This window comes from Ambystoma mexicanum, chromosome 9 (genome assembly GCF_040938575.1).
Source record: "Ambystoma mexicanum isolate Mex_15411 chromosome 9, UKY_AmexF1_1, whole genome shotgun sequence".
Lineage (NCBI taxonomy): Eukaryota > Metazoa > Chordata > Amphibia > Caudata > Ambystomatidae > Ambystoma > Ambystoma mexicanum.
In genome coordinates, this window is record NC_090931.1 from 1496763270 (window position 1) to 1496777300 (window position 14031).

Genomic DNA, 14031 nt, shown 5'->3' on the forward strand with positions numbered 1-14031 from the left:
GAGAGGGGTGAGAAAAAGAGAGAAAGGGAGAGAGAGAGAGAGAGAGAGAGAGAGCGAAAAAGAGAGGGCGGGCGGTTATTATACACAGTTCCCTGCAGCTCCAGGGCATTAAACTTGGTATTTAATGAGAGATGGTAGACAGATGCCCAGGATGAGCTGACCAATAGCCGGCCTGTAAAAGCGGCATTTAACTGCTATCTGGCAATGAGATTACTCTCACTCTTTCTCAGAGTGGTTCCTGAGGGGTCACAGGGGCGTGGGGCGCTCTAGAAGCCACTTAACAAAGACTTTGGGAAGCGTCAGTAGTGATAGTCTCTGCGCATGCTCTGGAGAGTAACGTCTCCTCGCCTTGTGATTAGTATCTCTTGTTCTTGGTGAGTAGTGTCTCTTGTTCTGCGCAGCCTCAGTGCAGTTCTGGGACTCCCTCATCACCTTGTCTCCCAGGACGTTCTTCTGTTCCTCAGTGGCTTTGCTCTGAATACTGCAAGAGGCGCTGCAGAGTAATCCATTCAGGATCTCAAGGGAGGAATCCCCCCAAGATCACTGGCGGAAATCCTCCCAAGATCACCGGAGAGGAATCTACCCAACATCACTGGAGGGGAATCCATTCAAGACCACTGGCGGGAAATCCATCCAAGGTCACTGGAGAAATGGCTGGGAAAGAGCCAGATGAGGTGAGAGGCCTCAGGTGAGGTTTTCTTGGGGTCAGGGGCCATTGCTGCCATCTTCAGCCATCACTGGCATTTTAGCCAACAATGCGTTGCATTCTGGGATTTGTAGTTTCTCTTGTCCCGTTAAATAGGTATCCATATAAATGATAGAATGCAAAAAAAATCGAGCAAGTAATTACCATTTTTTTTTTTAGAAATGTTGGGTCATTTTTATTAAAGTATGGGTAGGGGTAAGGGTATTAGTAAAGGTAGGATGAGGGGGCTCGCGGGGCACTCCCCGTAATTATATTGAAAATATATTCGGTCATTTCTCCATTCGTTTTTTAAAATTGGATCATTTTATGCAATACCGTTAAATATGGTCCTTTAAGTGTTCGATTTCCCAGAATGCAGCGTGCTGTTCTCTAGACAAACAGGACTGGCTAAAGGGGTCCTTTATGGCATGTGGCTTTTTCCAGGTGTGCAGCACGTATAATTGTGTTTATGGAAGGGAAATCAGAGTGCTCCTATCAGAAACACTGTACATAAGTTATAAGGCTGGTGAGTGGACCAATGGCCTAACAGGGGACTTTACAATGCTAGTGAATAGTGAGCAGGAAGTGATGGAGGTGGCAGAGGAGGAAAATACAAGTGGAAAACCTGGGCAAGGGGCATTATAGATGGCCAGTACACTATGTACATTATTCATACTTTCAATCTCCTGTAAAGGTATGTGGCGTTGGGCATTAATAGCGAGGGGTGATGGTACTGTAGCAACCCAAGTCTCCTGCGAATTAGGCGAGTCTCCAGAAACAAATCATTGTCTCTCGGCCTCTGCTATAGACTGAAATAATGGTTGTAATAATGAGAATAAATGCACTGTCTGGAAACCACTCCCTCTGCCATTCTGCAGGGCAGCACCAAGGAGATGGGTGGGGTGTTGAGCTCAGCAATCCACATGCCGCGTTTCTCTGCTGGCTGTGACTCTGACATTTGTCAAAATGTATTTTTGGCAAAGTGTTGTTCCTTATACAGTTCCACACCGTTTCACCAATCTGCACCAAATTTTGCATAGTTACCTGTTAGGACCCTCTGGACATTACTGGCTACATGATATTTGGACACCCCGCCATGTTCCCTGGATCTCAGCACGTCACATTTAGCATAGTTACCTGTTAGGACCCTCTGGACATTACTGGCTACAGGAAATTTGGACACCCCACCATGTTCCCTGGATCTCAGCACACCACATTTTGCATAGATACCTGTTAGGACCCTCTGGGCATTACTGGCTGCATGACATTTGCACACCCTACCATGTTCCCTGGAACTCAGCATGTCACATTTTGTATAGTTACCCGTTAAGACCCTCGGGACATTACTTGTTACATGACATTTGGACACCACACCATGTTCCCTGGATCTCAGCACGTCACATTTTGTATAGTTACCTGCTAGGACCCTCTGGTCATTACTGGCTACATGATATTTGGACACCCCACCATGTTCCCTGGATCTCTGCACGCCACATTTTGCATAGTTACCCGTTAAGACCCTCGGGACATTACTGGCTACATGACATTTGGACACCACATCATGTTCCCTGGATATCGGCACGTCACATTTTGCATTGTAACCTGTTGGGACTCTCCGGACATTACTGGCTACATGACATTTGGACACCCCTCCATGTTCCCTGGATCTCAGCACACACATTGTGCATAGTTACATGTTAGGACCCTCTGGACATTACTGGCTACATGATATTTGGACACCCTACCATGTTCCCTGGATCTCAGCACGTCACATTTTGCATAGTTACCTGTTGCGATCCTCCAGACATTTCTGGCTACATGACATTTGTACACCACACCATGTTCCCTGGATCTCAGCACGTCACATTGTGCATAGTTACCTGTTAGGACCCTCCGGACATTACTGGCTACAGGACCTTCACATGAGACAGTTGCCAGAAATCGGTAAAACCTCAATGTGGTCGTAGAAGGACAGGTCCCGTCAGGAGGAACAAAACTCGTGGTCGAGGCCCTAGGATGCACGGTTTCCAAGATATTTGCACTTCAATGAACCACATCAAACTGCGCCACGACAGGGTGAGGCAACAGGTGTGGAGAGAGCACAGAAGGTCCCATTATGCACTCCTGCCTCCCCCCAACATCTTCTCTGGGGTATGTCAGCCAGCCACACGTGCCCATTCGGAGTGCAGTTTACTTCAGGGTGCAAAGCACATCAAGCGATAACCGAATCGGAACAGCGACCTACAGGATCAGTGTTATCATGTCAGTCTACAGAACCTGTTCAGAGAATGGTTACTTCTGCTAGTTCCCAATAAAATCCAAATCTAAGCCTCAATTGAACAGCACCATTGTAACACATTCACTGTTTGTGCATTCTCTATCATTGTAAGTGTATTATTCTCTGAGGATTTCTGTGCATGTCCAGGTGGCTTTCCGTGTCCCCGGCCTTTCCTCTTTTAAAATGAGGCCCTCTTCATATTAGAGAAGAAACATGAGTAGAGGGATGGCTACCCCAACAGAGTAGAAGATGTCACAGCCAGTTATCATCAAAGCCAAACTGAGGCTGTCTGCATGAGAGCATATGGCTCATGGCTGCAAACACCTAAATGTATGGATGAGCATTTTGAATAATTAAATGAGCACCAAGTCCATTGTGCCTTATGTATTTCTTCTATAAGCACAACACGCCCATAGAACGGGTGGGTGTAGGTGGGATGGCTGATACCGTGAAAGGAAGCACAGAGATTAGGGGGTGAAAAATAGGAGAGTTTGGAATGGTGAGCATTTGTGAGAAATATGGAGATGTACGCGCGCGCTGGTCCCATGGATGGAGATGTAAGTGGGTGCTGGCTCCGTGGATGGGGATGTAAGTGGGTGCTGGCTCCATGGATGGAGATGTAAGTGGGTGCTGGCTCCGTGGATGGGGATATTAGTGGGAGCTGGTCCCATGGATGGAGATGTAAGTGGGTGCTGGCTCCATGGATAGGGATATAAGTGGGAGCTGGCTCCGTGGATGGGGATATTAGTGGGAGCTGGTCCCATGGATGGAGATGTAAGTGGGTGCTGGCTCCGTGGATGGGGATATAAGTGGGAGCTGGCTCCGTGGATGGGGATATAAGTGGGAGCTGGTCCCATGGATGGAGATGTAAGTGGGAGGGAGCTGGCCCCATGGATGGAGATGTAAGTGGTAGCTGGTCCCATGGATGGAGATGTACGCGCGCGCTGGTCCCATGGATGGAGATGTAAGTGGGTGCTGGCTCCGTGGATGGGGATATTAGTGGGAGCTGGTCCCATGGATGGAGATGTAAGTGGGTGCTGGCTCCATGGATGGAGATGTAAGTGGGTGCTGGCGGTGTCCAGTCAACTGGTCGACTGCAATTTGGTCGACTGCAATTTGGTCGACTGCAATTTGGTCGAATGCCAAATGGTCGAATTTTTTTTTTTATATATATATATGTGTTTTGTGGGTTTTCGTGTGGGGAAAAAAAATAAAAAAGAAAAAAAAGGGGGTTGGGGGGGGACCCCCCCAAAAAAAACCCAAAAATGGGTAAAATAAAAAAAAAAAAAAAATTCGACCATTTGGCATTCGACTAAATGGTGTCGACCAAATTGTCTGTCGACCAAATGTTTTCGACCATTTGACTGGTAACCGGAGCCAGGCCCGTGGATGGGGATATTAGTGGGAGCTGGTCCCATGGATGGAGATGTAAGTGGGTGCTGGCTCCATGGATGGAGATGTAAGTGGGTGCTGGCTCCGTGGATGGGGATATTAGTGGGAGCTGGTCCCATGGATGGAGATGTAAGTGGGTGCTGGCTCCGTGGATGGGGATGTAAGTGGGTGCTGGCTCCATGGATGGAGATGTAAGTGGGTGCTGGCTCCGTGGATGGGGATATTAGTGGGAGCTGGTCCCATGGATGGAGATGTAAGTGGGTGCTGGCTCCATGGATGGGGATATAAGTGGGAGCTGGCTCCGTGGATGGGGATATTAGTGGGAGCTGGTCCCATGGATGGAGATGTAAGTGGGTGCTGGCTCCGTGGATGGGGATATAAGTGGGAGCTGGCCCCATGGATGGAGATGTAAGTGGTAGCTGGTCCCATGGATGGAGATGTACGCGCGCGCTGGTCCCATGGATGGAGATGTAAGTGGGTGCTGGCTCCATGGATGGAGATGTAAGTGGGTGCTGGCTCCGTTGATGGGGATATTAGTGGGAGCTGGTCCCATGGATGGAGATGTAAGTGGGAGCTGGTCCCATGGATGGAGATGTACGCGCGCGCTGGTTCCATGGATGGAGATGTAAGTGGGAGCTGGTCCCATGGATGGAGATGTACGCGCGCGCTGGTCCCATGGATGGAGATGTAAGTGGGAGCTGGCTCCATGGATGGAGATGTAAGTGGGAGCTGGTCCCATGGATGGGGATGTAAGAAGGAGCTGGTCCCATGGGTGGAGATGTAAGTGGGAGCTGGTCACATAGATGGAAATGTAAGTGGGAGGGAGCTGGCCCCATGGATGGAGATGTAAGTAAGTTGCTTGTCCCATGTTTGTTTGTTTGTTTTATTATTTGTATTGTGCACCAGACCCAGGGGTATCAGGGCGCAGAGCATAATACAACTTAGAGCTTAGTTACACAATGACATAATGCAATACAATACATATGATTTGTACAGGTCAACAATAGTATACAATTAAGCAGACATCGAGATCATATGGAAAACATATGGATCTATTAGAACTGTTTCAGTCCCATGTTGGGGCCGTAAGCCAGATTGGCGGGCACCTAGTAAGTGGTTAGATTCGAGGTGTTTTTGAATTTGTGAGTAGGCCATCTTATCTATGATTTTCAGCAGAAATGGCACTGTAGTAATCGGTCGGTAGTTAGTGGCTATAGCTGGATCTAGGGTCTGTTTTTTTAAGTAGTGGTAGCACCCACAATTCTTTGAGGTTCGTTGGGATAATGTTAATGTTAAAGGATATTTGTACTGTGCACTATCACCACCGGAGTGGTCCCCTTGCGCTCTGGCGGCTCTGAAAAAAGGGAGACGGGGGGGTGAGTTAGTGGAATAAGCTGGAAAAGTGCAAACGAGCAGTGATGTGCTGTTGGCAGCCTCAGCCCGGTGGGTCCGTTGGCTGGGCTTGGGGTGTTTTACAGTCAGTAGTCATTGTGTGCTGTTGTGCAAGTCTGTGTGGTTTGTTTTGTTGTTGCAGTGTAGTGAAGTTTGTGCGGATTGCTGTGTTAATGCCTGAAGAGAAGGAGGAATTAATGAGTTTTGTGATGAAAGGGGCTAGGTCTCTGGCTGCATCCTTTATGAGTTGGGCAGGGCATTGATCGCCCTGGCAATTTGATGGTTTGAGTGATAAAATGTTTTTTTCTGTCTCGAGTATGGTGACTTTAGAAAACCTAAAGCGCAGGGGATCAACAATATTGTTGGGAGGTGCAGGGGCAACAGTAGGAGACAAGGTACAAGTTAAGGGGGCTTTTTTTCTTGGCAATTTTAGACTGTAGTGTCGTAACTTTGTTGGCAAGTGCTTGTTGTATGTTGGAACACCAAAGTTTATCTTTTACACAGTTATCCGGCACAGGGATGGGGGCTTCTAGCTCTGTCAAGATAACAAAGAGCTCTTTCGTGCTAGATTTGGCTTGTGATATTCTGGAATTGTAGGTTTCACGTTTGGCCAGAAGTATTTCCTTTTTATAGACAGCGCTTATGGTAGTAAGGTTGGTCTTGTTTTCTTCAGTAGGTAATAATCTCCAAGAGACCTCGCATTGTCTTCTTTTTTCCATAATGTTGGATGTCCCATGGATGGAGATGTAAGTGGAAGCTGGTTCGATGGATGTAGATGTGAGTGGGCACTTGTTCCATGGATGGACATGTAAGAGGGAGTTTGTTCCAGGGATGGACATGTAAGTGGGAGCTGGTTCCATGGATGGACATGTAAGCGGGAGCTGGTCCCATGGATGGAGATGTAAGTGGCAGCTGGTTTCACTGAGTGTCTGTTGCAGAATCCCTGATTGGAGGAGATTAAAGAGTCTGCTGATCTCCAGGTGGGTGATAATGTAGTTAAACACCTCTGAACAGAGACAGGAAAGGGTATTGGTGTACTACTTGGACCTTGTTGACTCCAGTGCAGTAGAGGGAGCAAGAAGGGGATAGCTCAAAGGGTTGCAGAGTTACAATCCCTGAACATTTGCTCAATGGAGTGCAGAGTGGGTTAAGAGTCAAGTCGTGACCTGGCTAGATAGACAACCTTAGAGCCACATTTCAATTTGTTTTTAGTAAAGGGGACAGGGAGAGGGAGAGTGGAGTGGGCACTGATAGAGTTTAGTAACTCTCTAGACACTTCAACACATCAGCGGTGAACTAATCCTACGGGATGTAGCTTGAACATGTGTTGAGTCTGCTGGACCGGTACAAAAGCAACTCCCAAGGAGACGGGGGTCTAAAAGGAACACCCATGCCGCTACACATAGACAACACGTTGTTTGTTTGTTTGTTTGTTTGTTTGTTTATTTGGTAATGCGCTCCGAGCCCGTGGGCATCTAGGCGCAGCAGTACAAGAGGACTCGAAACTTAGTTACAAAGCCTGACACAGGCTAACACAGCAAAACAGTGGTCACTTACAGTGGGTGATACAATGCATATAAAATAACAAGGGTTAGGCGCATAAGAGTAACATATTAGCAGGTTGTATCGTTTCCGCTAGGGTGAGGGTCGTTGCATATCATTGTTGTGCAGCCATTTGAGAGCGTAGGATCTGAATCTTGTGTAGGGTAAAGGGCATCTAAGGTCAGATGGGAGTGTGTTCCATGATTGTGCGGCTCTAACTGGGAAGCTAGCACCGCCCGCTGTGGTAAGTTTGAATCTGGGGACTTCCAGTAGGAAGGTGTTGGCAGATCTCGTCGGTCGATTAGAGGGTCTCCAGTTGATTCTTTCCGCTAGGTAGGGGGGTGCTTGATTGTTGAGGCATTTAGAAGTGAGGGAAATAGTTTTAAGTAGGATTCTGTCCTTTATCTTTAGCCAATGGGCTTCTGTCCGGTGTTTGGAGATATGTTCTCTGCGTGGGATGTTCAGAGCTGCTCTAAGAGCGTTATTTTGTAATCTCTGGAGTTTGTCAGTGACCGACTTGTTGGCACCTGAGTATAAGGCGTTACAGTAGTCCAGTCTGGACATGACAAGGGCATTGGCCAAGGTGAGGCAACTGGCACTGGACAGGAAGGGTCTGGCGGCCCGGATGAGTTTGCACGTGTAGGTGGTTGAGGAGGCAAGGGAGTTTACTTGCTTTTTGAGGGTAAGAGCTGAGTCAAGGTAAAAACCCAGCGTTTTAACCTCGCGCATAACCTTGATAGTGTTGTTATCAATGTTAAATGAGGTATAGTCCGGGGTGAGTTTGGATAGTTTGTGGTCTGAACCGAGGAGCAGGATTTCAGTTTTATCGTCGTTCAGGCAGAGGCCATGTGTGGCCATCCATGCTTGAATGAGGATGTAAATTTTGTTCACCAGAGCCAAGTCCACTTCATAGTTGCCCGAAAGGGGTATGAGGATCTGGGTGTCATCTGCGTAATTAGTGTAGGTGACGCCCAGTCTGTCCAACTTGTCGAACAATGGCTTGGTGAAGATATTGTACATAGTGGGTGAGACACAGGAGCCCTGTGGGACTCCACATGTGATTTGGATAGGGTCAGCACAAGTGGAGGGGGAGAACACTCTCATAGTCCGGTTGGCTAGAAAGGATTGGACCCATGCTATGGCGTCTCCTGTGAAGTTGGCAGCCAGCTTGAGGTGGTTGCATAAGACTGCATGGTCCACCAGATCAAAAGCTGCTGACAAGTCCAATAAGAGTAGCAACGCTGTTTTCCCATTGTCCTTGAATTCCTCCATTTTGGTTTTAAGATCTAGCAGGGCTGTTTCCGTGCCATGGAGGGGGCGGAAGCCCGATTGGCGCTAGCCTAGTAGATGATTAGCTTCTAGGTACTCTTGAATTTGGAGATAGGCTACACTGTCGATAATTTTTAGTAGGAAGGGTACCGTGGTGATAGGCCTATAGTTAGTCGGGATAGATGGATCGAGGGTTTGTTTTTTGAGAAGGGGGAGGACCCATGATTCTTTTAAGTTAGCTGGCACTGTGTTGGATTTGAAGGATGAGTTGATAAGCTTCGAGATGAAAGGGGCTAAGTCTCTGGCAGCGTCCTTTATTATTTGAGCTGGGCAGCTGTCGCCCTTACAGTTAGAAGGCTTCAGTGAGAGGATAACCTTTTCAGTGTCAATGATGGAGATGGGTTTAAAGCTGAAAGGGGGGATAGTGATAGGTTCAGTTACTGGAGGCACTTGTTGATCAGTAGGAGAGAGGGTGTCTTTTTTATTCATTATTTTAAGTTGGAGGGTGGAGATTTTGTTAGATAGGGCATTCTGTATATTAGTGCACCATATCTTGTCCTTAGGGACCGTGTCAGATGGTTGGATAGGGGATTCCATTTCCCGGAGGATGGCAAATAGTTCCTTGGTATTCGATTTGGCATTGGTAATTCTGTCATTGAATACGTTTTTTTTGGTGTTGATAATTTCAGACTTGTAATGTTTTGTAGCTTGGGTTAGCTTGGCTTTGTTGTCGTTGGTGGGCGAATTGCGCCAGATAGTTTGGAGTTTTCGTTTCTGCTTTCTAAGGTCCTTAAGCTGGGGGGTGAACCAGGCGTTAAGGTGGGCTTCTTGCTTAGCTTTGCGTGGTTTTGCAGGTGCAATGGTGTCTAGTGCGTGAGACAAAGCTTTGTTAAAGGTGTCTACTAGTGTGTCTGGGTCGGTGTTGTCCTTCAGACCGTTAATAGTGGGCAGGAGGAGGGGGATACGTTTTTCTGTAGTAATATCTTTTTTACTTCTGGTAGGGAGTGGTGGTGCCATTTTGATAGTTTTGGGGCTGGGGCGGTCAAGTGTGGCAGTGAAGTTTATTAGAAAGTGGTCGGTCCATAGTTGAGGTGTGATGGCAGTGATGACTATGTTGCAGTTGAGTTCTGAGACCCAATCAAGGGTTCTGCCTTTAGCATGTGTTGGGGAGAGAACTTTTTGGGTAAGGCCTTGGTCATTTAAGATAGATGTTATAGAAAGGGCATTTTTATTGCCTGGCTCATTGAGACCGATGTTGAAGTCGCCCATCAGCAGCGTTTGTGAGTGTTTTTGGGTATTGTTCGCTATGAGGGTAGTAAGATCATCTTCAAAGCTTCCCAGGGGACCTGGGGGCCTGTAGATCAGGTGAATGGCTAGCGTGCGGTTGTTGGAGAGTTGCATTTTTGCTGAGAGTACTTCGCAGGAAGCACAGGGGTGTGAGGTGGTAAGTCGGATAGGCAAGGTGGTTTTTGCGATGATCGCTAGGCCACCGCCTTTGGCATTGGGTCTGTCTACTCTGTGGATCTGGTAGTTGTCAGGTATGGCTAACATCAATGAGGGTCCTGCTGCCTCATGGAGCCAGGTTTCAGTTACGGCAAGGAAGTCAATGCTACTGTTGTTTAGTATGTCAGCAATTTCAATTGCATGAGCTACCATGGATCTGGCATTGATAAGGGATCCAGTGAGAGTTAGGGTGTTATTGGGAATCGGATGACTTGCAGGTGTATCTGTATGCTTATTTTGACTCCGGCGTTTCTTTTGGTGGAAGTAAGTAGGAGTTGGGGTTGGAGTTAAAGGTGTCGTAGCTAGGGTTTGCTTTTTCATGTGTGTCTGTATGGATGGGAATCTAGCAGTATTGTTGGTGCTGTTTCTTTTAGGTTCGTATATGCAGGGTAGCCTTGCCCTGAGTCTCTGGTTTCTATCTATGGGTGGGCGAGAGCTGAGGGAAGCAAGCAAGGTCATGATTGTAGCTAGGAGGGTCAGGGAGGTCAGGTTTCTGCACATGGTAGTAGGAGTGGTCCGCTAATGCGATTTGCTTCCCTTGTTTCGCTAAGATGTCTGGCTAGGGTGACGCAAAGTGTAGTGCAGGTGGCTAGTTGAAGCTAGGGCTGCGCCTAACGATAAAGGGCATGATATTCACGAGACACAGTATGGGCTAGAGTGCATGGTCTGTTGATGAAGAAAGGGCACTACAAATCAAGGTAGCCCGTTGACGACCATAAGGCACAACACAGTTAAAGTGGTCCGTTAGCGACCATAGGGCACAACACAGTTAAAGTGGTCCGTTAGCGACCATAGAGCACAACACAGTTAAAGTGGTCCGTTAGCGACCATAAGGCACAACACAGTTAAAGTGGTCCGTTAGCGACCATAAGGCACAACACAGTTAGAGTGGTCCGTTAGCGACCATAAGGCATGACACAGTTAGAGTGGTCCGTTAGCGACCATAAGGCACAACACAGTTAAAGTAGTCCGTTAGCGACCATAGGGCACAACACAGTTAAAGTGGCCCGTTAGCGACCATAAAGCACAACACAGTTAAAGTGGCCCGTTAGCGACCATAAGGCACAACACAGTTAGAGTGGTCCGTTAGCGACTACAAGGCACAACACACTGAGGTGAGCCATGAACACCTGGGTATGAGTAGCACCCAAAAAACTAGGCTCTAAGTAAGTGGGCACAGATGTAGTAGTTATCGTGGGTGTAGATCAGGCAAGCATGAATCGATACATTAACAATGCAATGGGACGCTAATTAAATGCATAGGTTCAGGGGTACCCAGATTCGAATTTAGCAAGAGGGTAGGCGTAGTGCAAGGACATCTAGATGCGAACTGGCACAGTTAGGCAGCTAGCAACAGTGCAACACAGTTTACTAGGCACAGTATAAGGTCATCTAGATACAAGATGGCATTAGTCAGATATTACAGTTTGAGTCAGGGAATGAAATGCAAGGTATCCGAGTGGCACGTTATAGGCAGGGACAGCATAGGCATGTGCAGCCGTGTAGGGTGGCAGCATTAATTAGAGAGGTGCGTAAGTAGTGCACTGTGAATTAGATGCTTCAAGTCAACAGAAGGTGTTATGTGTGTGGCAGCGCTAGCTTACCTGGAGCAGAACAGGCAGAAGTTCCTGGCCCCAGGCTCCAAACAGGCACACAACAGGCCTTAGTATGGCCTTCGATTGGCCGTCGATCCGCCTGCCGGCGGTTCCTACAGGTGAAATCGAGATGCAGCCTCGATTTCGTGCCGCGATGCGCCCGGCATGGGCAAGTCAGGCACTTTGTGGGGACAGGGTCAGGCAGGCCCTGTTCCGATGGCACGCTCGCTCCGTGCCTGGATCCTCGTTCCTCGTCTGGGTCCTCTGCTGGGCTGGGGGGCTGGGAGGGCTCCTGCCCTCACCCTCTAGGTGGTTGTTGGGAGTGGGGGACCTGGGGCACACAACAGGCCTTAGTATGGCCTTCGATTGGCCGTCGATCCGCCTGCGTTCACTCTGAGATCCAAAGACAACATAAAGTCAGTGCCAATTAGTCTCTACAGGGATCTGGGGGTCCTGGCCAAAACCACACAGTCATCTGCATATGATAAGACGCGGACTACCTTACCCTCAAATATCAGAACATCTGCATTCACGCGCTGGAGTTTGAGTGTCGAGCCATTCATCTATATATTAAAATGAATACCTGCCAAAGCACATGCATATGTGTCAGATAGATCCGTTATGTCCTCTTCCTCCTGAGAAGAGTCTGTTTCCCTTTCCTCCCCTTCCACCTCACCTCTGAGTTTCCGGCGTTGTCAGCTTCGGGTTGTCCTTGGTTCGAGTCTTCACCTTTTTTTTAATGAAGATAGGGACGACCGTGGAAGGACGCCACAGTGACACCCAATGGGTGAGCTGTGGCTATCCTCCGCGGCCGCCGGACAGTGGGGAAAAAGCCTGTGGCACAAAAAACCCCAGAATAGTTATTTCCTGCTGAAGCATGGTCTACTTCTGTAAGATTTGGTAAACTCCAAGGGAAGCAGCAATGGAGGAGTGGCTGGTAACAACAGAGTCCAGGAAGAGAACAATGTAGTGTTCAAAGTAGAAGAGTAGTACCAGGATAACGCAGGACAAGTTCCAGACGAACCAAATCAGATAAGGATGAGGCAACGCAATCCGCTGGACTGGCCGAGGTCGGTACACAGGAAGACAAGGGCTGTAATGAGAGACAGGGAAGAAAAGAGGAAAAGGCACACGAGCAGAAGGGAAACAACGTTAGGCGGGAGGGAAGGAAGGGAGGAAGCCGGGAACGGAACAGCAGAGGGAGGAGTGAAGCCAAGGAGTAGCGAGGGCAGGCAGCTGGAACGTAAAGGAAAGTAAAATGAGAACCGGGAATGGAAAAATATGCCAAAGGCTAGAGGAACGAAACTCGTAGAGTACGGCAGCGCAGGCGAACAGGGATACTGTACGTTGCAATGCATCCGACACCGGAAGTGGGAGGGATTAAGTGCCGGCATCGGAACGCGTTGCACAGAAGGGCTAGACCCGTACCCTGCGCTTCGTCGTACGTGATGCAACCAGCAATGGAGGGCACAGCTTCCATCTAGTCCAAAGCCGCCAGGTTCCATGAGGTGTGACAATATGGTACTCCTCGCATAACTAAAAATGAAGAGGGGTGGGGGTAGTGTTACTGAAATCATCAGTAAAGGTGAGATAAGCCATTGGTGCTATTTTTAAATTTGCTTGGATGTGGGTGGTAATTCAAGTGGAGTGGACACTAATATAGTTGAGTATTTTCAGAGCATTTATTTAGGTACTGGCTAGTCAGGGGGTCAGGTCCAAACCAAGCCTGCCCTCTTAGTGCTGTCCTGATGCCTTTAGTAGCATGATGTAACCTTTCATGACCATTTCTTTTGCTGAGTATGTTCCTGCTTCTGTGTCTATAAGAAGCACAATTGTGATATCACAAATATTTTAACCCTACAGCGGCTTATTCTGGCACTGGCTGTCTCTTGGATATTTATATTAAAAGGTATACAGTTGTCTGCCAGTCACTGTCAGCCCTGAGTAGCATGCAGGCTCTAAGCTACCCACTGTCCCCCTGCCAGACACTGTCAATACTCACTGCTGCACATTCAATAAATCCTACACGGTTACCATGCACCGCCACCCCACAGCCCTCTGCAGTAACAAATAACTAGCCACACTGCCCAGGTGTTAGGGGAGTTTTCCTAAAGTCCTACTGTTAGTAAGACTTTAGTAAGCTATCCAAGGGCTTTGTAGATCTCCAACTCTTAGTATCAGTCTGCACTAACTCAGGACCTTGGTAGAGTGGCTGTCACGCCGCACGCTCGCTCGCGGGCGCCACTTACCTGTCCTGGGGTCCCTGGTCCACGGCCGCAGCGGTCTCCTCCTTCATGGAGGCTGTACCCGCGGTGGCGTCTCTCCTCACGCCGACCCGCGGTTCGGATGGGCGCCGTGGACGCCGCCATCTTGCG

General features: G+C 48.4%; 1 protein-coding gene across 2 annotated transcripts in view; it reads left to right on the forward strand.

The window, feature by feature from the left end:
- The first annotated feature begins 405 nt into the window (after nucleotides 1–405).
- Nucleotides 406–14031, forward strand: part of LOC138489299 (zinc finger protein 436-like) — a 148067-nt gene continuing 134441 nt past the window's right edge. The window contains exon 1 of one of the 2 annotated variants that reach the window (XM_069616999.1): nucleotides 406–688. Coding sequence is in view for 1 of the 2 variants with exons in the window: in XM_069616998.1 (XP_069473099.1) it covers nucleotides 651–674 (24 nt within the window). In the remaining variant the exon portion in view is untranslated. The remainder of the gene's footprint in view (nucleotides 689–14031) is intronic. The other variant, XM_069616998.1, reaches the window with a different exon arrangement.